Below are 22,536 nucleotides of genomic sequence, written 5' to 3'. Positions count from 1 at the left end.
GACAAACAGCATGCTTGTTTGATAAATACTTATTGTCCTTGAGTGCTTACTCTCTGCCTCACACTCTTGTTCATTAATCATTGCAACAAACCATGAAAACAGGTGCTATTATTATCCTTATTTTAAAGATGAGAAAACTGAAGCTTGAGAAGTGAGGTATTTAGGAGACAGAATTAGTATGGCTTGATGATTGTATGGATGTGAACTTTGAGGGAGTGAAATCACTCAAAATGATAGCCAGCTTTCTGGTGTGGCAACTGATTGCATGGTTGTGCTGTTCACTGACATGGGATTAGAGGAGAAGGAGGAACAGGTTATGGGAGAGGGGAGAGTAGAAATGTCTTAGGTCAACTGAGGACTATGTTAAGTTTTAAGCACCTGAAAGAGATGCCCATATGTCATTAGGTATTTCAGTCTGGGTTACAGGAGTCTTTTCTGGGCTCCCTATATGTAGGAATCATCAACATACAGATGACAACCAAACCAATGGGAATGGTAAGATCACCCAAGAAACTTGTGAAGAATGAGAAAAGAGTGTAGGATGGAGCACTATAGAACATGAACATTTCAAAGGAAAATGATGAGCTGCCACAGAACTGGGAGGGGAACAAGGAATGCACACCATCTTAGAGATAAAAGAATAGAGGGCGCTAATAAGTGGATGTTTGTGATCCCCCTTTTTATATGTTGGAGCCCTGCTCCTCAATGTGGTGCTAGTTGGAGGTGGTGCCTTTCTAGGTAATTAGGCCAGCAGGGTGGAGCCCTCATGAATGAGATTGGTGCCCTTGTAAGAGATGTGTCAGAGAGCTGATGTCTCTCCATCATGTGAGGATACAGCAAGAAGGCAGCAGTCTGCAAGTCAGCAAGCAGGTTCTCGCCAGAACCCAACTGAGTGGCATTCCGGTATGAAACTTCTCAGTCTCCAGAACTGAGAAATAAATTTCTGTTGTTTAAGCCATCCAGTTTATTATATTTTGTTAAAGAAGTCCATTCTAAGACAGAGGATTTAAAGAAGGAGGAAATAAGCAATGTAAAATCCTGCAAGTTTGAAGTATGGGAATTGTTGAAAAGTGACAATTGTTTTAGCAACACAGTTGAGAATTTTGACTAGAAAAGAGAGGTGGGAAAAAGACCACAGGTTAAGTCTGTGTGTGGTGACAGGTTTGGGGGGGTGTGGGATTGAGAAAGGCGACTTTGTAATGTTTTAGAGGAGAGAAATTCTGCCAGTCTTTAAATGCTGATAATAAAGAGGGAATAAACAGGGAGCCGTTGAAGAGTCACGAGACAGAAGGGCTCATCAGTGGAGTTAGACTCTGAGTTGGCAAGACTGGAATACGAATGAAAAGAGGACGGGGGAGCTTAGATCAAAGGAGAGGAGTTATTATTATTATTACTACAAAAGCATGGGAGAAAAGATTGTTGAGGGTCTAAGGAGGTCACAAAATTTCGTGGCGAAAGTAGAGAGTTCCTGTGAGACTAATTCTATTTTATTTGTGAAGTAACAGGAGACGTTAACTGCTGATACTAAGCGGGGAGATGGCGGGGTAAGCTTCGCTCTTCGTTTATCTCGCAGACTCAATACTGGTGGACTCCTTGTGGCCCTTTCCTTTTGTGCGTTCTTTTCTTTTGCCGGAGAATCAGCGCTTGATGTTGTTTATGACAAGTTACCTACCAACTGTGCAACAGACCGGGCTATAAGTCAATTGGAACTACCATTCCCAGAATGCAGTGCGGCTGCTGGGAAGTGTTGGGGATGGGAATGCAGCAGACCCCGCCCCCCCAGCCCACTCCCATTGGAGGAGCGCTCACATTCCCAGGAGGCCGCGCGCGGGCGGGGCGCTTTACGCGGAAGCCGGCGGCGTCGGGTCCCAGCCTCCTCTGGGAGCGGGCAATCGGCGGTCCGGCTCTGACTTGCGCCCCTCTGTCCTGAGCCCACGCGCTCTCAGGGGGTGCCCGGACAGGTAAATGGAACGGGGCACGCTCGGCAGGAGGCGGAGAGACGACGGCGGAGGGAGGGTAGAGGTGTGGACTGGAAGGTGCTGGGGTGGATTGAGGAAGCAGTGCAAGGGTGACTTGGGCTTCTCTGATGTCGACGGTTCGAATTGTCGGGTAGGTTCAGTTTTGGCGAAGTGCGTTTTCTGCCTCTGAAAAGGCCTCGAATTAAAGAGTGTCAGAATGCGTCACTTAAGTTGTTACAGGAGGAGGAAAATGTTAACTTTCCCTCAGTTCGTATTCTAAAAGACCTCTCTTGAGTCTTTTGACGACTCGTCTCTACGCCCTTGTTTTGATGACGTCACTTTTCTGCTTCATCTCCTACTTCTGAACTCCTTCGTGGGTTTCTATCCTTCCGCGTGCCGTTTCTTCACCACCCATTGTTGACATTCCTCTTCTGCCTCAGTTCGGATAGGTACTCTGTATCTCTACCCAGATCTATTTCCACAGCGTCAGACCTGTATGTTGTTATAATTGGCCAATATTTAACAAACTCTGGCCATGTACTGGACACTTCGGTAAATGCTTTATATCTCCCTCTCCCATAACCCCCGCCCCAAACGACCAGTTGTCAAGTCCTTTTCTTTCTGTCTTATTAATTGTTCTCAATTACCTGTACCTCCATTGCCCCACACTTGATCCCAGAGACATGTTTTCCCTTTGAATAGCTGTGGCTGAGACCAGACCCATTCATATGTCTAACAAATATTGATTGAACAGCTAATATGTTCTAGATACTCTTCCAAGTTCAAAGGATATAGCTAGAAACAAGACATACGAGATTGCTACTCTCATTAGTTCACGTGTTTGTGTGTGTGTGGGGGGGAACAGGAATAATCCAGATGATGTGATGTGGTGGTGGTGGTAGTTAATATAAAATAGAACAGGTTGTTGACTTAGCAGGGTAGGCTTCTATCCTGAGAAAGTCAGAGGGATTGGGTTGGGTTCAGAACATCACCCTGAAAGAATATTTGTAACGCCAAGAAGAATACACCACGTCTGTGACCAGACTCCAGGCTTTTCATAAACACATTTTCCTCTGCCATATCAATATTTGTTCATCATTCTTCTGTCTCCTCTAAGGTTATTACATCAGAATTGGTAGTTTATCTGCCATTGGCTTATTTCCTCCTAAGACCAGGACAGAAGAGTTGGGGATTAGATTAGATTAAGGCAGCTCAACTGCTTTATCTTACTTAAGGAGATAATTTAGTAATCAAAATATCCTTCTTACCAGGTCCTACTGAATATAAAGTTATCTGTTGTTTAAACCAAAACATGCTCAGTATTCATTCATTTAACAAATATTTGTGGGAAAATTATATGCCAGGCACTGTGCTGGGCACTGGAAAGCCAGTAATGATAAAATAGACTTTGACCTTTCTTCCAAAGAGAAATAATTTTAACAGTATGTTAATGAAATGCTTTTTTAAAAATCTGAGTTACATATATTTTTTCCTTTTCAAATTTTTATTTCTAGTTAACATACAGTGCATTATTTTTAAAAAAAAATTTAATGTTTATTTATTTATTTTTGAGAGAGAGAGAGAGAGAGCAGGGGAGGGGCAGAGAGAGGGAGACAAGGAATCCGAAGCAGGCTCCAGGCTCCAAGCTGTCAGCACAGAACCAGACACAGGGCTTGGGCTCATGAACCATGAGACCATGACCTGAGCCGAAGTCGGACACTTAACCAGCTGAACCACTCAGGTGCCCCAACATACAGTGCATTTTTGGTTTCAGGAGTAGAATCCAGTGATTCATCACTTAAGTACAACATCCAGTACTCATCATAACAAGCGACCTCCTAATACCCATCACCCATCGAGCCCTCCCACCTCCCTCCATCAACCCTCAGTTTGTTCTCCTGTCTTCAAGACTCTTATGGTTTGTTTCCCTCTCTTCCCCCCCCCCCATATGTTCATCTGTTTGTTTCTTAAATTCCACATATGGGTGAAGTCGTATGGTATTGGTCTTTCTCTGACTTATTTTGCTTAGCATAATACCCTCCAGATCCATCCACATTGGTTAATTATTTTTGATGGCTGAGTAATATTCCATTGTGTATATATACCACATCTTCTTTATGCTGAGGAAATTCCTAATACATAGGCTGACACCTGTTTTTTTTTTTTCTTCACCCAGGTGAAATAATCACAAAACTTTAAGAAATCTGAACAATTGTGTACATTTTTAGATTATTCACTGGTTATACTTTATTTCATTTATTTGTTTATGTCTTTCTTTCCAATTATACTATGGCTCCCTTGAGTATAGAGGTCCTTTCTTAATGGCCTTCATGCCACCAGTGTCTACTACATTGGTTGCCATATAGTAAACCCTTAGGACATATGTGTTGAACTGAAATAGAAAAACTATTTGATCCAATTCATTAATTACTTAATTTATACAAGGCCTTCTTTATATAAGGTCATTAGACTTATCCCTAGTCCTCCCCAACCACCAAATGTGGACCATTCCATCTCATCAGGCTAGTTTACCTTCCCTAATTTGATCTCATTTCTATAGCTTCTCTTGTTCCATAGCTCCCCGCTAGAATGAGTTCCCATCCTTTCCTGAGCACTTTCCATGCCCCTCTCCCATTTAATTTATTGGGCCAATTTAATAGTATAAAAGGGTGGAAAAAATCTAATTGCCATTATGTATTTCCTGTGGAACATTCTGCTAATGAACTGTTGCAGGGATTAACATAACACACCCCCTTGCAATAATATAAATAATGATACAGAATGTGTTCTTTTGATTTTACACTGACTATAACCATGGGCTATGTCAGAAGTTAATTCTTCCACTTCTTTTTTGTTTGAACAGTTGCACATCCTTTATTCATAAAACACATTATAGTATCATTTGGTTTCTGCTTGGTTCAGACATATCTTTAAGTATTATTTTCTCCTTAGCCTGAGATAATTGTTAATGTTATTCTGCTACTCTGTCATCTTCAGCATGTCAAGTCTTAATTCTTCAAATAAAAGGTTTTTATTATGCAGATAGATTTCAATTGTAAATTGTTACTGCAAAAGATAAATTATGTCTTTGTAACTGATTAAAAAACACAACAAGAATACAGGAGTTCTTGAGTCATTATTGTCATTATGATTTTAGGATTTGCTAGCCTAAGAGCAGCCAGACACATGCTTCCAAGACATTAAAAATTAGGCACTGTCATTTTAGAGAATTTCTTGGCACTTAGGCCTTCATAATGCAAATGCAGCATGGAATTGTGTGCCATTGCTCGTTTATAAGGTGTATGTGTAGATCCAGAATATTTACATAAATTTTTTGATGTTATCAAAATAAAAATATAGAATTAAAAAATTAGGAGTGCCTGGGTCGTTCAGTTGGTTAAGCATCTGACTTTTTGACTTAGGTTATTATCCCATAGTTGGTGAGTTTGAGCCCCACATTGGGCTCTGCTGTCAGCGCAGAGCCAGCTTCAGATCCTCTGTCTCCCTCTCTGCCCCTCCTTCTGTCTCTCTCTCTTTCTCAAAAATAAATCAACGTTAAAAATTTGTCAGAACACATAGACTTGAATGTGAGAAAAATTGACTTGGCCTTTTTCTTTACTCAGTTCTCTAAAACAGTCTTCAACCTCTACTTGAAGATGCCTCCACTGAGGAGCAGTGTTTGTATTGTTGCTGTGCTATTTTGTTAGCAATTTTTTTTTATTTTTATTTTTATTTTTTTTTCTGGATGGGGTATGGGAAGCACGTTGTTTTTAATACAGGTAATCCATTACTTACTAATGGATATATTCCAAAAATTCCTTTTTAAGATTATTTGAAACTTGATGCCTTTTTCTTTATAAATAATGCTATTCAGGGCATTTCAGTTGTTATGCCAACTGGTAACATCTTACTTAATCTTTAATTTAATGGACTTAAAGACCTTCACCACAATTTAATAATTCCTCTATAAAAAACTACATCTAGAATTCTCAGTTGGATTCCTCCATAGCATATCTTTTTTTTGGAATCCCAGCAACTGAAACAAAAATGACCTTTCCTTGGAATCTTCTAGGCAGTAGAAACAGGTCTTTCTAACTCCAGGCTGTTGGAGGTTGCCCTTATGGCCCATCACCCTAAAGACAGGCCTATAATGTGAGTAAGGAAAGAGGATAATGGTTTCGGAGAGAAGTGGGAGGCAAGTTGGGATGATGTGAATACATGTAGAAGAGAGAGTAGGAATGATTGGGGGGAACAGTGAGTTTCTAAGATGTTTTGTGTCCTCAAAAATGACATGTTGAATCTTGACCACTGGTACCTATGAATGTGACTTTATTTGGAAATGATGGTCTTTGCAGATGTAATTAAGATGTAAGTTAAAATGAGGACTTACTGGAATAGGTGTCCTAATAAGAAAAGACACGGAGACTGCTGTGTGAAGACATGGGTACACATGGAGGATGCCATATGACTATGGAGGCAGAGATTGAAGTGCTGCATTAAAAGGCAAGGAATGTGAAGGATTGCCAGCAAACTGCCAGAAGCTAGGAAGAGATAAGATTCTCCCCTACACATTTCAGAGGGAGCCTGGCCCTGCCAACATCTTGATTTTGGGCTTCTGGCCTCCAGAAGTAGGAGACAGTAAATTTCTCTTGTTTTAAGCCTTTGCAGCTTTTGATACTTTGTCAAGGAAGCCACAGGAAACTCATACAGGACTCTTAGCAGGAAGGAAATAGAATTGGGATAACGGCTCTGGGACCCAGAAAGGAATGAGAAAGAGAACTGTGTTGAGACAGGGCTTTCCTTTATATTTCATCATTGGGTTTTTTTCCCCTTCTCTTTTCTCTCTGGCTTATCTTTTTCGTTCTTTTTTTCTTGAATATTATATTTATATAGCATGTTAGGATTTATTAGACATTCACATACTGCTAATAATTAGCAGAGCCAGGTTTTCTCACTTTAAATGCAGTATTCTTTTACAGCTGTTTCTATTATCCCAATACTCATGAAGACATTACAGGTTCAGGGGTACCTGGGTGGCTCAGTCGGTTAAGCGTCCAACTTCGGCTCAGGTCATGATCTCACAGTTCTTTAGTTAGAGCCCCGCGTCAGGCTCTGTGCTGACTGCTCACAGCCTGGAGCCTGCTTCGGATTCTGTGTCTCCCTCTCTCTCTACCAGTCCCCTGCTCACACTCTGTCTCTCTCTCTCTCAAAAATAAATAAATGTTAAAAAAAAAAAAAAAGACATTACTGGTTCAAGTGATGGGGATTAAGGAATGCACTTGTGAGCACTGGGTGTTTTATGTAAGTGTTGAATCACTGAATTGTACACCTGAAACTAATTTTACACTATGTGTTAACTAAACTGGAATTAAAAACTTAAAAAGATGGGGCTCCTGGGTGGCTCACTCAGTTAAGTGTCTGACTCTTGATTTTGGCTCAGGTCATGATCTCAGTCATGAGACTGAGCCCCACGTCAGGCTCTGTGCTGGGCCTAGAGCCTGCTTAAGATTCTCTCTCTCCCTCTGCCCCCCCACCCCCACATGCATGCTCACTGTCTCTAAAAAATGAAAAAAAAGCTGAAAAAGACATTAAAGATTCTATTGCAAGAGAGTTACGGTGGGGGAAGATGAGACTTGATAATAGGTGAGGTTTTTAACAGTCTAGAAGAGAGTAAGAAATTCCTATTATTGACACATGAGAAGAAAGTAGAAATTTCTGTGGCTGTGTACCTAATGTTTAACAGACATTTGTTCCTAATTATATTCCAAATAATGCACTCCCTGTTCTAGGTGACTGTACTTCATGTAAACTTCAAGGCTGCTGTCACGTTCTAAGTCTTCTTTTTTTAATGTTAAATGTTCCTAGTTTCTCTAGCCATTCTTCAAATGATAGCATGTCCAGGTTCCTTAACCATAATGTTGCCCTTCCATCCAATCTTGAAATACCATACTCAAAGTTGAGTTCAGTATTCCACATGTATTCTAACCAGCACAGAGTATAATGGTAATAGTACTTTAAAAGATCAAGACACTGTTTCTTAATGTAATTTAGGATTATGTAAGCATTTTAAGCAATTACCTATGTCAGTTCATAATGAACTCCTGGTCCACTAAGACAGTAGACTTTTTTTGTATTGTTGCCAAATTCAGTTTACTTCTTGAAGCTGCTAAGGGACTGAAGCTGCTACTTTTTCATCTGTCTCATGGACCATATAATTTCTTGTCTCTGTTTCTCTTTGTGGTTTTGTTCCATTCTACTGCATATCTCTTTGACTAATGACTTGCTTCTTTATTGAATTTTAGTGGCTCTTTTACAGCCTCCCTACTATGCATCAGTGAACACAGGTAGTAGCTGACACTTGTTCCTTCTTGAAGCTTGCTTTCCCTTTGGCTTTCAGGCCACCACACTCTTCTGGCTTTCCTCTGACTTTCTCAGTTGGTCCTCCTCAGTCTTCTTTGTGGGTCCCTGTTCATCTACTTTTCTCTCAACTATTTGTTGTGCCGTGAATTTTGTCTTTGGTTTTCCCTTAACTTTGGTTGTGCCTTTGTTTTTTTTTTTTTTTTTCTATATGCAATGTCTTCAGCAAATAAATCATGTTTAAAATAACAGGTGTAGATGAGCTCTTCTTGGCATGAGAGCATAGAACTAATACCCATGGAAAGTCAACATTTAGAAGTTAGCTAGAAGAGGAGGGCTCAAAAAGAAAACAAGGAGCATCCAGACATGTAGGAGTGTTTCAAGAAGGAGGGTTAGTCAGCAATGTTGACTGTTCCTAAGAGGTCAAGTAAGTGATAATAGAGAAGTGTCCACTGAATTTTGTAGCATAGAGGCTGTTGATGATCTTAGCAAGCATGGTTTTGTGGACTCTTTAGGGCAAAACCCAGATTATAGTAAGTTGAAGAGGTAAGAACTAGAGAAGCAGAGATAGTGTGTAGATTGTGATTTTAAGAAGTGAAGCAGTACCTGAGGCATGTTATAGGGTCAGTTGAGGCTTTTAGGGTCAAGGGATATAATATACAAGAAAGTGATTTGGAAATAGTAACTTGATACATATGTGTAAAGAGAAATCCAGAAAGAAGATGATGGCGAAGGACACAACCCGGGGGAATACCCTTATTTAGAGAGTGGAGTGAAGAAGAGACCCTGGAGGTGTTTAGCTCAAGTGACAGATGAGTGCTTCTTCTCTGTGTGCTGTCTTTTAGTGTGAGATTCCAGGAAGGAGTCTGAGGATTCCCTGACCTCAAGCATTTTTATGGTCTGTTGCTGTATTTCACAAAATATGGTTGTGTGAATCACCTGCATCCAGACAGGCTTGTCTTAAATACGTATTTCCATGGTGTCACCTCAAGCCTACTGAATCAGAATTTCAGGTGATGATGCCAAGAATTTGAATTATTAATAGTGACTGTCATTCTTCTGCCCGGGATAACTCATTAACCTACATTTTAAGAACCACTGGCCTGTTGGATGAAACTGAACATGTTAACAAAAAACATTAAGTTGAAGAGTTAGAATAGAAAAGTACTTTGTCATCTCTTTTTATAAATTTATTCTATAGATAAGAGAAATGATGAGGAAGTTACATGGAAAAAATAGTACAAATTCATTATATGAGAAAAATAGACCTAAACTCATGCTGTATATTGTTTTAGAAATGTTTTGTTTATGAAAGACCTTACCATAATTTATAGAGCCATTCCTCTTATAGAAGGTTTGGGTTGTTTCCAGTTTGTTTCTATTATGGATGATGCCTTTAAAGTAGAGGCACTACATAGTTTGGGATAAGATTGTGGGTTCTAGAACCATGCCACCTGGGTATAAATTCCAGCTGTTACCACTTACTAGCTCTGTAATTTTGGGAAAACTGTGTAAGTCATCTATACTTCAGTTTGCTCAGTTTAGTATAAGTATCATAATAGTGTATAATTTAATTGATGAAAGGATTGAGTGAGTTAATAATTGTAAAGTGTTTAAAATGGTCTCTGGCACACAGTAAACACTTAATAAATATGAGCTATTTTTATTGTTATTATGTATTTTTTGTGAATCTAGAGTCAAACTTCTGTTGAACTATTTTCTTAGTATGAATTTTCAGGATGGGATTACTGCATATGTGGAATTTAAGAGACAGAACAAAGAAAAAAGGAGACACACAAAAAACCAGACTGTTAAATACAGAGAACAAACTAGTGATTGTCAGAGGGTGGGGGGGGGGGGTGGGGGTTGAGTGAAATAGATAAAGAGGATTAAGAGTACACTTATGGAGGGGCGCCTGGGTGGCTCAGTAGGTTGAGCGTCCGACTTCGGCTCAGGTCACGATCTCGCGGTCCGTGAGTTCGAGCCCCACGTCGGGCTCTGGGCTGATGGCTCAGAGCCTGGAGCCTGCTTCCGATTCTGTGTCTCCCTCTCTCTCTGCCCCTCCCCCGTTCATGCTTTGTCTCTCTCTGTCTCAAAAATAAATAAACGTTAAAAAAATTAAAAAAAAAATTAAAAAAAAAGAGTACACTTATGGTGATGAGCACTGAGTAATGCACAGAATTGTTGAATTATTATACTGTACACCTGAAACTAATATAACACTGTATGTTAATTGTGCCTCAGTTAAAAAAAGGATGAAACACCTCTATTTATGTCCCTTTGCTTATAGTAATTGCTTTTCAAGTGGTGATATCTGATTGTGTTGTATAATTTGTAAATGCACCCTATCAATGTGTGTGTGTGACATACATTACGTTGTATACACACACATGTACATATTTGGTGTATCTCTATATGTCTATGCATATCAACATGGTTTAGGGTCGTAAGTTTGTACAAGACTGTGACCTTTTTGTTAAGCCTGTTTTTAAGTGTCTTACATTAGTGTTAGTGTTAGTGTTATTGACCTTGGTCAATACTGTTTCCAGGTACACAAACAAATGGAAAGGTACCCTGTGCTCATGGATTTGAAGAATTAATATTGTTAAAATGTCCATACTACCCAAAGCAATTTTCAGATTCAGTGCAATCCATATCAAAATAGCATTTTTCACAGAACTGGAACAAATAGTCCTAAAATTTGTGTGGAACCACGAAAGACCCTGAATAGCCAAAGCAATCTGAGAAATAAGAACAAAGCTGGAAGTATCACAATCCCCGATTTCTAGATATATTACAAAGCTGTAGTGATCAAAACAATATGGTACTGGAACAAAAATAGACACATGGATCATTGGAACAGAATAGAGAGCCCAGAAATAAACCCACAATTATGTGGTTAATTAAACTTCAACAAAAGAGGTAAAAATATACAATAGGGAGAAGACAGTCTCTTCAACAAATGATGCTGGGAAAACTGGACCACTGTCTTACACCATACATAAACTCAAAATGGATTAAATACCTAAATGTGAAACATGAAACTGTAAAACTCCTAGAAGAAAAATAGGCAGTAATTTCCTTGACATCAGCTTTAGCAACATTTTTTTCTAGATATGTATCCTGAGGCAAGGGAAAAAATAAAAAATAAATTATTGGGACTATGTCAAAATAAAAACCTTTTGCACGGCGAAGGAAACTACTGACAAAACTAAAAGGCATCCTACTGAATAGGAGAAGATATTTGCAAATGATAGGTTCGTGAGCGATTAATATCTAAAATATACAAAGGACTTACATAACACCATAAACCCCAAATAATCCAGTTAAAAAGTGGGCAAAGGACTTGAATAGGCATTTTTTCAAAGAAGACATACAGATGGCCAACAGACACATGAAAGGAAGCTCAACATCACTAACATCAGGGAAATGCAAATCAAAACCACAATGAGATATTATCTCATTCTTGTCAGAATGGCCGCTATCAAAAAGACAAGAAATAAGTATTGGCTAGGATGTGGAAAGAAGGGAACCCTTGTGCACTGCTGGTGGGAATGTAAATTGATGCAACCACAATGGAAAATAGTATGGAGGTTCCTCAAAAAATCAAAAATAGAAATGCCATATGATTCGGTAATTTTACTAGATATTTACCCGAAGAAATCAAAAACATTAATTTCAATGGGTGTATGTTCCCCTATGTTTATTGCAGCATTATTTACAATAATAAACATACAGAAGTAACCCAAGTATCCATTGGTAAATGAATGGATAAAGATGTGGTGTACACACGTACACACACACACACACACACACACAGGAATATTATTACTCAGGCATAAAAACGAATGAGCCATTGCCATTTGCAACAACATAGATGGACCTCGAGAGTATTATGCTAAGTGAAATAAGTCAGAAAGACAAATGTATGATTTCACCTACATGTGGAATGTAAAAAAACATGCATTAAAAAACCCCAAAAAGCAGAATCGGATGTATAAAAGCAGAGGACAAACATGGTTGCCAGAGGGGAGAAGGGTGGGCAAAAAGAGGTGAAGGGGAGTGGAAGATACGGGCTTCCAGTCACGGAATCAATGTCATAGGAATAGAAGGTATACCATAGGGATTATAGTCAATATGTTGTAATAGTTTTGCATGGTGAAAGATGGTAACTACACTGTGGTGAGCATAGCATAACTTATAGAATTGTCAAATCACTCTGCTGTATACCTGAAACTAGTGCAACATTGTACGTCAACTATACTTCAATTAAAAAAATAAATGAGTATTGAAAAAATACTGGCCTTGGGTAGGTGTTGGTATATGATAGTTTTCTTTTGAAAGATAATGTCAAAGAAATATTCTAAGTTTTGTGTGTCTTTTTTCCTTTTGATAGATTGAAGCCATGGCCATTCTTTTTGCAGTTGTTGCCAGGGGAACGACTATCCTTGCCAAACATGCTTGGTGTGGAGGAAACTTCCTGGAGGTGACAGAGCAGATTCTGGCTAAGATACCTTCTGAAAATAACAAACTAACGTACTCACATGGCAAGTGAGTTCTGCTCTGCATGGGTAGAGGGTGAAAGAAGTGAATTGTATTATAATCAGCATAGTAGAAAACTGGAAAACGAGGTTCTTGGTGGATAGTTTAAATAAGCTGACAGAACAATAACCTTTACCAACTTAGAAACTGGTTTGCTTCTATTCATTATAAATTTAAATTATTTTATTGAAGTTATATTACTATTTTAAAGAAAGATATGGCAATGTTACTTGTAAAAATGACTTTGCTATAGAACTCTAGGATATGTGCAACATGGAACAGATAAGAGAGATGATATTCCTTTGTTCATTCTTTCAGTAAATATTTACTGAGCACTTGACTATTGCCAGGCACTGGGCTTGGTGCTGGGGATACAACAAGAAATCACACAATATTTGCCCTCATAGAGGTTAGAGTTTAATGGAGGAGAAAGTCAAATCCATAGATAATTGAAGTAGATGGTGGGAGGTAGCAGGTAGGGAGATCGCATTCTAGATAGAACGAACAGCTGGTAGAGAAATACGGAGTCATGAGATCATAGGGCATGTGTAGGGAACTGCAGGTGGTATTCTGTGACTGGCACCCAGCCTGGTGAAAACAAAGCTAAGAGATAGGTAGAAGAGAAGTCATATAGGGCCTCATAGGCCATGTTAAGAGACTGGACTTTACTCTGTGGGCCATGGGAAGGTGTTGAAGGTTTTCAGCTGGGTGTGACATGGTCAGGTTTTGCTTTAGAGTCTGGTGGGCAGTTGGAGAATGGGTTGGGGAGGGCACAGATGGGAAGTCTTAGTAATCGGATAAAAAGTGCCTCCACCTTCCTCATCAGTACTTAAAAAAACTTTTGTTATTTAACTCATCCTGATTTCCTTAGTTCTTATCTCAGAAGGAGGTTCTTATTGCTTTCCAGAGCTACCTCCTTGTATAATTTAGGACCTACTCTAAATCACTGTAAGAGAGATACCCCAAATTATGGTGTTACTTAAATGAGATATCCCAGCGATGAGTGCTTCCAGGCTGGTGGGGTGGCTCTGTCCTTTACGAGTTAGTGTCTTCGATTAGCTGTGGCCAAGGCAGCTCCTTTAGTCTTGTTAACTCCCTGCACTTGCCCAGTGTTTTTAAAGGCCAAGTCCAGAAGTAGGCCGATGTTTTATTGTTCAGAAGTTTCTGCTTACGTTTTATTTTTCTCTACATAGTTATGTAGCTAACCTAGCTAGAAGGGAGGTTAGAATTTGTCCTTTATAGCTGTGCAACTGTATGTTCAGCTAAAATTCTATTGCTCTAGAAGTTAGAGGATATTAGGAGACAACTTGTGCAGTCTTCCATTCTGCTCTTTTGGGCCACTCAAATATCTGTGTGTACTTTTCTTCCCAAACCTAGAACACGTATCCTCTCTGCAGGAGATGGTCTGAAAGACTCCTGGTCGCTGTCCAGCTCAGAGAGTCTGGGTGACATGCAGTCTTCTCCAACAGGCCCAGGTGTGGCTCCTGTGACCTACTGACCATAAACTAAAAGAGAAGTCATATGTTCCCCCTGCTCCCCCTGCCAACCCAATAGACAATTGTAGAAGAAGAACAACATCACCACAGTGGAAGTTACAAACTCCAATTTAGAAAAGGGAACAATGAGAAACACGTAGAGGTCACTGCTTCCTAGCAGTGTTCAAATAACTACTTCACAGCCATTTCAAAGACTTCCTGTTCTGATCCTAGAGTGGTTAGTGGTTCTGCTTTATTGGAAGAACTCCCTTGTCTTTTCTCCCTGAATCTTGGCTTTGTTCTCCACGAGGCTCTTCCTGGTCCGTTATCATCTGGCCACATCCAAAATGGGTGTTAGAGAGTGTGTCATCTTTGGGAACTATACAGGTTTTGTAGTCTGCTGCCCGCTGGTATAGTTTACCAGTCCAGATGTGGTCTTAGGGGTCAGGTGATCCCAGTTTCTTGTGAGTCTGGCTTTATAATTTTGTCAGACTTATTAGGCTTGTGGTCTCTGTGTTCCGAGTCAGTTCTCAGGAAAATGCCCAGGAAAAGCACATTCAGACCTTCTAGAGGCAAGACCGGGAAGTAGGGGATATACCTTCCACTCGCAGTTTATCAACCAGAACTTAGTCACATAGCCATATCTAACTACAAGGGAAGCTAGAGTATGTAATCCAGTGAAAATATGGTTATAGTACAAGAAGGAAACATTATGCACCTGCCATGCCTCCCCACCTGCTTCCTAATCTACCCCTGCCCGGTATTCTTTAGAGTGAGGCTCCATCACTGAGTTTTTTCCTTTTAATCTTCTTTGTTTCTTTCTTATAATCATGTTCCATCATCTCTATTAAAAATATCTTTAACTATTGTACACCAGAAGAAAAAAGTCCATTTTTTTTACTGTATTACAACCATTTCTGCCTGAATCTGATCTTCCTCTTGCTATTTCTTTCTTCTTTAACATCACCAGCCATTCAGTTGGCTAAGCCTAAAATTTAAGAGTCATATTTGACTTTCTCACCAAATCCTTGCCATTCTCCTACAAGACATTTTTCAATCCATTCCATTTCCTCTGTCCCCACTTGTCATAGTGGTAGTTTAGGCCTTTATTGTTTTTCATTTTTAATAGCTTCCTCCTAACCATTCGGCTTCTGGTTGCTCCTTCCTTTAATCTGTTTTGCATATTCCTGTGATTACACTTTCTGGCTTAAAACCCATTGCTTTTAGAGTAAAGGCCGAACTCTGCCTTCACAATTTTGTCCATTCCTGACCTTTCTACCCTTATCTCTATAGGACTCCTTGCCATACCCTGTCCTAGCTGTGTTATTCCCGGCTTTGTTATATATGTATATATGTATATTTTTTCATGCTTTTGGACTGTCTTCCTCCTCCTAGCCCCCTGGTAAACTTTTGCTAATTTTACAGGTCCCAGATGAACTATTTTCTTCATTATTACTTTAGTCCTAAAAGGGCAGTTCTGATCATGTCCCTTTTCTTCAGCAGTTACTCTGTGCAGTCGGTAAAGTTATTAATGTGACTAGGAAGATTCTTCAAGATCTGCCACTGCTTCCTTCTCTGGTCTCATCTGTCACTACTTTAGCCTTTGGTTTTGTTCTCCAGCCATACTTAGCTATTTTCATTTCAGTGCTGGGTTTTTTCTCTCTTCCTATTCTTTGCAGCAGCTATTACCTTTTACTGGAAAATGTTTATCTTTTTTAAAAATCTGACTTTGTCTTTCTGAGCTTTGATATTTCCTTTTCTAGAAACTCTGAACTCCAAGACCAGACCAAGTGCCTCCCTTTTGCTTGTCTCCATAGCATCCTTTGTTTATTCATATTGTAGCACTTATCACTCTGTATCATAATTGTAATCTTTATTTTTTTCTCTGTCCCCTGACGGTAGGCTCCTCGGTGGCAGGGACCATGCCTTGTAACTTTTTGTGGTCTTTGCACCAAGTTACTCCCTAATGTGGTTTAGGAGAAACAAATTTTGTGGGGAAACTGATGACTTCCATTTTGAACATTGTGTTTAAGTTGTCACTGGTATGTCCAGTTGGGTATGTCTAGTAGACAGTAGTGTATGTAAGCCTGGAGCTCAGGAAGTAGGTCAGATCTAGATGTGAGAATCATCATCATAATTGTGGTAGCTGAAAACAAACAACAACAAAACATGACAGTGGATGCCACCATCCAGGGAGTGTGTGAGAAAAGAGCAGGGAGCTGAAGATGCTGGAAAACATCAATAGAGAGGGAAAGAGACTACCACATTAACCAGGCAAGCCTGGTGTTAGGAAATCTAGTGGAGAGAAAACACTTTTCAGAAGAAGGAAGTGGTCAACACTACCATGTTTCAGAGAGAGCCACTGGACATGGCGATGTGGAAGCCATTGATGGAATTGATGTGAACGGTTTTAGAGTAGTGGAGGAAGACATTTTGCCTGAGTTCCCCATACCTCCTTGTTATTCATATTAAGCTTCTATATGGACATTAAAAGTATAATTCAAGAGGTACTCCTATCTATCCACTTGCCCAAGGTAAAATCCAGGAGGCAAAATTGAGTTATCCCTCTGCTTCACTTCCAATAGCCAGTTGTCAAGTTCTGTTCTATTTCTTCTCTTTTCTTTTCCATTGCCCATAGTACTTTAGTTTATTTCCCTCCTCATTTGCTTACCTGCTCTACTACAGCAGTCTCCTGTCAGGTCCTCCTTTCAGTCTGTTTTCCGTGTTCTAGCCAAAACATCCTTTTACGTGGCCGATCTTACCACATTCTCCTCAGGCTAAAACCCTCTGATGCTTGTTCATTATTCTGGGGATAAAGCATAGTGAGGTTGTAACATATTCTATAACCTAGTATTTGCTTACTTCCATAGCCTCATCTGTGCAGCCAAATTGTCTTTCCATTTCATACTCTAGTCATGTGGACTCTAGTCATGTGGACTCTTGACTTTACTAAACCCATTATGTGTTTTTTTTGTTTTTTGTTTTTTTGTTTGTTTGTTTGTTTGTTTTATCTCCAAGTGGTTTTCTACTCTGGAACACTCTGTTTGCTCTTTACCTTGCCATCTCCTACTTACTATTCAGGTCTTGGCTTACACATCACTTGCTCCAGGATGTCTTTCCCGTCACCCTCTGCTAAACTCTGTAGGTGTCTCCTTTATGTTGCCAGAGCACCGTGTACTGCCTCTCCTCATCCTATTTTACCATGTTGCTCTGTAATTCCCTGCACTGTGATCTTGGTGTGGGCGGGGACTGATGGTTTTGCCTATTTGTATCCTCAGCACCCAGCCCAGTAACTGGCTCCAAGTAGATGCCAAACAAATGTTAATGTTGAGTGTTTGGTAGAAAAAGTGTTTGCTTTGAGATCGTAAAAGAAGGCAAGGAAGACCGGATAACCCATTGGAGGTTGATCTTAATGATGTGTCCCTCCTAAGATGTCATCCTTTGTTCAGGCCTTAAGAGTCCAGTTGTGCTTTTGCAGCTGTCATTTTAATAGGTAATGTGCATACTGTTGTGCTATGTAGTTAAGGTAGAGACTTTCTTTTAATGTCTTATTTATTCTTATCAGTTTGACTTGAGAGAAACAGGTGTATAGGGGAGGGGGAGAGGGAGAATAGATAGTATCGGTAAATGATATGGTCACATTGGCAGTACTAAATTTGCTTATACATAGAAGATGGAAGTGAAAGCAATATTGCTCATAACCACAGTAAGTTTTATATCTTTTATCCTACAGTTATTTGTTTCATTACATCTGCCAAGACAGGATTGTATATCTTTGTATCACTGATGATGTAAGTAACTTGAAGACATGTTGCTATTTAAGTATGTATACTGTTAATAGAGTCAGTTCTTAATTATCTATATTTATGGTAGGTAAACATGATGTGAATATAAGTGTCCATAGATACATTTTTTTCTATACTTTGCATTTATCATATGGAGCAGCAAATGACAAGAAGAGGTGATGTCTGGGTACATGCATATCAGCTCAGTTTTGGTAGAGTTTTAGCTTAACTAATCTCTTGCAGCTTCTACATTTATCCTATTGTGCAGTGAGAATTGGTCTTCATAATCGTGACTTTTTTGTATCCAGTCCAAAATTTATTTATCTGAAATATTAAATAGGTTATTTTATTCAATCAATAATGAATTTTTTAATGTATATAGACTTTCAGAAAACAAAATCACAGTATATCATAATCAGTTTTGTAGACCTGTAGTTCACATTGGTAGGCTGTTTTTAGAGTTTGTAGGTTCTAGACCAAAATGCTCAGTAACTTAACAATGCCATCAAGGTCATTTCTCTCTCCTCTGCTATCCTTGGTGTCAGCTTCTTCCTAGATACATTTCCCTATGGTTGCATGCAGCCACATGCTTATTTATTTTGTATTCAGAGAAGAGGGACTATGTCTTCTCAAATCTCTTATTGTAAGAATGAGGGAAGTTCTCCAAAGCACACTGTCCTCTCTCCCTGCTTTCGAAGTGAACTTCTTTTCATGTCTTATTGGCTAGGAGTAGGTTACATACTTATTTCTAAATTGATCAATGACAAGAGGCATGGAATTGGCATGATTGCCATAGGTCAGGGTTTAATCTTTACTGTGCCACAGACTCCTTTGACACTCATAGGCCCCTCCTAAGATGTTTTTAAGTGTATGAAATACGTGATTAGAAACAAAACCAATTATATTGAAATACAGTATTCAGAGTATTTTAAAAATTGATAGAGTAATGTATATGCTTCTTTATGAATTCGTTAAGTAACAAGATCTAGTCAGAGGTCTAATGACTAATAATAATTTTGAAATGGTGATGATATAAATGAGATTTTGAGATATCTATAACTAATGGTATGTGAAAAAAAGATTTCTGTTGGTGACAGAGTGACAGATACTGTTTGGTACTGTTTTGGTTTGTTACCTACACTCAGATTTGAAATTTAAGTTAAAACTTACTGAAAATAATGTCATTTTTCTTTCTATTCAAGTACATGGACCCCTTGAATTCGGACCATTGACCCCAGCTTACGAACCCTTAGCATAGACTAATAATCATCTTGGGTGAAATGGAGATGAGTGTCAACCATAGTGACCATCACAATGATTTTTATCCCTGGTTTCACAGTAGTTTTTGTTTTTTTTTTTTTTTTCATTTTAGAGAGAGAGAGGGCACAAGGGGTGAGAGGGGCAGAGAGAGAATCTTAAGCAAGCTCCATGCTCAGTAAAGAGCCTGATGCAGGGCTCGATCCCATGACCCTGGGATCATGACCTGTGCCAAAATCAAGAGTTGGATGCTCAACCAACTGAGCCACCCAGGCGCCCCATTGTTTTCTAAAATTATTTTTAAAATCCAGCTATATCTGAAATTGCTCATTGGCTGGGAGTAGGTTACATACTTATTTCTAAATTGATCAATGACAAGAGGCATGGAATTGGCACGATTGCCATAGGTCAGGGTTTAATCTTTATTGGAATATATGAGAAATATCACTAAATTTGGGTTCATCAGAGTTGAGTTTTCTGTTTCTTGAGTTGTAATTTTATACATATGTAAATACTTTTTGGCTGGGACCAGACAAGAGGACATCACTTGATCTTTTCAAGTGTACCATCACTACTGAAAAAACCCAATTCAAAGTATTTATCAGTAGTGTTATCTTTGTGTGTGAAAGACTGCAGTATTATTATGGATTTATTAAGCATCTTCTTGTGCTGGGCCTTCTTATTAGATGCTGTGAAAGATATGAAGGAAGTAAAGCCCAATTCTTGCTCTCAAGAAGCTAAATTAGATCCTGTTATCTTTAGTAGGAAGTAATCAAACATTTGAATTGGACTCTCAGCTCTTTCTTTTACTAGTTGTTTAATATTTGGATTGGACTTTCAGCTCTTTTACTAGTTGTTTGACCTTTGGCAAGTTACCTTTTCAGAGCCTTTGTTTCCTTATTGTAAAATGAGGTCAGTGCTAGTTCCTCTTCATGGAATCATTGCTCAGTAATGTTAGCTGTTCTTATGGTTGTTGTTAATCATCCATATCATCTTTGTTTACTTTCTGATGTGAACTCTGTGTTGGTCTCTTTTCAGGATTTTGAACGTTCCCGAGCATTTAATTTTCTGAATGAGATAAAGAAGAGGTTCCAGACAACATATGGTTCAAGAGCACAGACAGCACTCCCATATGCCATGAATAGCGAGTTCTCAAGTGTTTTGGCTGCACAGCTGGTAAGATATTTTTAGGATGTAGTATTTTGATTCCTATCTTATTTATTACCTTAAGGCACTTTGAATAAAGGAGACCTTGACCTGCAAATATATTTTTCTGATTTTGCCATTAAATGTGAACATAAGAAAACTTACCAGATAGAAAAATTTTAAATAACGTGATATTCCCTATTCTAGTGTTCAAAGTATCTAGGAATGGGGAAGGACATTAAATACCATCTACTTTAGCTACCTGTCTAGTGCATAAATCCACTAATATGCCAAATGGCCTCTTTAACTCATACATTAACCTTCTACCCTCCCATGAGCAATTGTAATTTTTGAACAGCTCAACTTAGTCATTTTCAAGTCTGCTGATCTATATGAATACCTAATCATCAGCTCGGTGAAGTTTTGTATATATATACACCTGTGAAATACCACCCTTTCCAAGATATATCTCCATTACTCTAAAAGTTCCTGATGTCCCTTTGCAGTCAGTCCCCTCCCCCACACTCTGCCACAGGCACCCTATGCTCTATTTTCTGTCACTATAAATTAGTTTTGTCTTTTCTAGAATTTCCTGTAAAGGGAATTATACATTATGTACTCTCGTGTGTCTTGCATGCTCCGTGTAAAGCTTTGGATACTCATTCATGTTGCATAAATAAGTAGGTCTCTTTTTTGCTGAATAATATTGTATGCATATACCACAATTTGTAATAAACCATCAAACTTTTTTCCAAAGTGGTTGTACCATTTACATTCCCACCAGCAGTTCTAATGTTTCTACATTCTTGCCAATGCTTGCCATAGTCTATCTTTTTAATTTTAGTCATCCTGGTGGGTGTGTGGTGATATTTCATTGTGGTTTTAAGTTACATTTCCCTGATGACTAATGATGTTGAGACCTTTATAAATGCTTCCCTTTTATCCATGAAACTATTTGAGTGCAAAGACATATGTTCTATGATTGTGTTGTGAATGAGAGAAAAAAGAATTATTATAATTGAATGTGTTCCTTTTCACTTCTGCTTTAAGTGTTTTTTTAAATATTCTTTTTGAGTATTACACTTATAAATATGCATTCTTCTGGGGATGAAGTTCCTTTAAATAGTTATAAATCTTTATTCAGTCAGTTCATTTGTTTCATACTTCCCACTAGAAAACAATCAAATATATGAAACCATGTAAAACATCACCAACCAGAAATATACCAATGCACAGTCAAAGGTAAATAGGGTGAACTGGCAGCAAAACTTTCAACTTAGCCAGTTCATCATTAGCTCCAGATCTGTGGGTGACCTATGAATGAATCTGTGCCAGGATTGTTATCTACAGGTGGAGATAATAATAAAAGCATCTTCATCATGGAGTTTTTGGGTGGATTAAATAATGTTTCTTCTTTGAAGCATTTAGCATGGTGAAGTGACCAGAATATTGTATATTAAGCACTCCATGGATAGCTATGGATAATAATTTCAAAATATATACTGTTGGAGAGAGGAGTGGTAGTGGGTCTAGCAGTGAGGAGGTGCTGGGTGTAGGGAAGAGTGAGGGAGGAAAAAAAATATATATATGTATATACGTGTGCATATATATATATATATATATATATATATGTATATATATATATATATATACTATTATCAGTGTCTTAGATTTCTAGATCCTATAAGAAGCCAATGAAAATAGGATGTATACTCAGATCTCAACAGATAAAAGAACAGATGCTCAGAAGCTGGGCCAGTCCCTACTTCATCATACCGAAGAAGTGGGGAACAATTTGGGGTGCTTTTATTTGTCCTGTTCCCCCTGCCCCAACTACAGTTCTCTTTTTTCCTTTCTTGTGTGAGCATAGATTATAGAACCACATACTTCTGTCCCAAGGCAGAATGTATATTGATATATTATAATATACATACCTTTATATTATTTAAATAAGGTGATATTTTTATACTATAACACATGGTATCACTTTTTTATTTAAAAAATCTTTAATGTTTA

The 22,536-nt window shown here is 38.7% G+C and overlaps 1 protein-coding gene across 1 annotated transcript in view; it reads left to right on the top strand.

Annotated features, from left to right (window-relative positions):
- Positions 1–1,825: 1,825 nt before the first annotated feature.
- VAMP7 (vesicle associated membrane protein 7) overlaps positions 1,826–22,536 on the top strand; it is a 57,739-nt gene continuing 37,028 nt past the window's right edge. The window contains exons 1-4 of the mRNA XM_019439225.2: positions 1,826–1,961; positions 12,712–12,866; positions 18,066–18,123; positions 20,413–20,550. Coding sequence (XP_019294770.1) covers positions 12,721–12,866; positions 18,066–18,123; positions 20,413–20,550 — 342 coding nt within the window. The 5' untranslated portion in view covers positions 1,826–1,961; positions 12,712–12,720. The remainder of the gene's footprint in view (positions 1,962–12,711; positions 12,867–18,065; positions 18,124–20,412; positions 20,551–22,536) is intronic.

Source organism: Panthera pardus, unplaced genomic scaffold, assembly GCF_024362965.1.
Source record: "Panthera pardus isolate Hobbes unplaced genomic scaffold, ASM2436296v1 HiC_scaffold_27, whole genome shotgun sequence".
In the NCBI taxonomy this organism is placed as follows: domain Eukaryota; kingdom Metazoa; phylum Chordata; class Mammalia; order Carnivora; family Felidae; genus Panthera; species Panthera pardus.
Note: the sequence above shows the minus strand (reverse complement) of the source record. Positions and strands in the feature narration are given on the sequence as shown.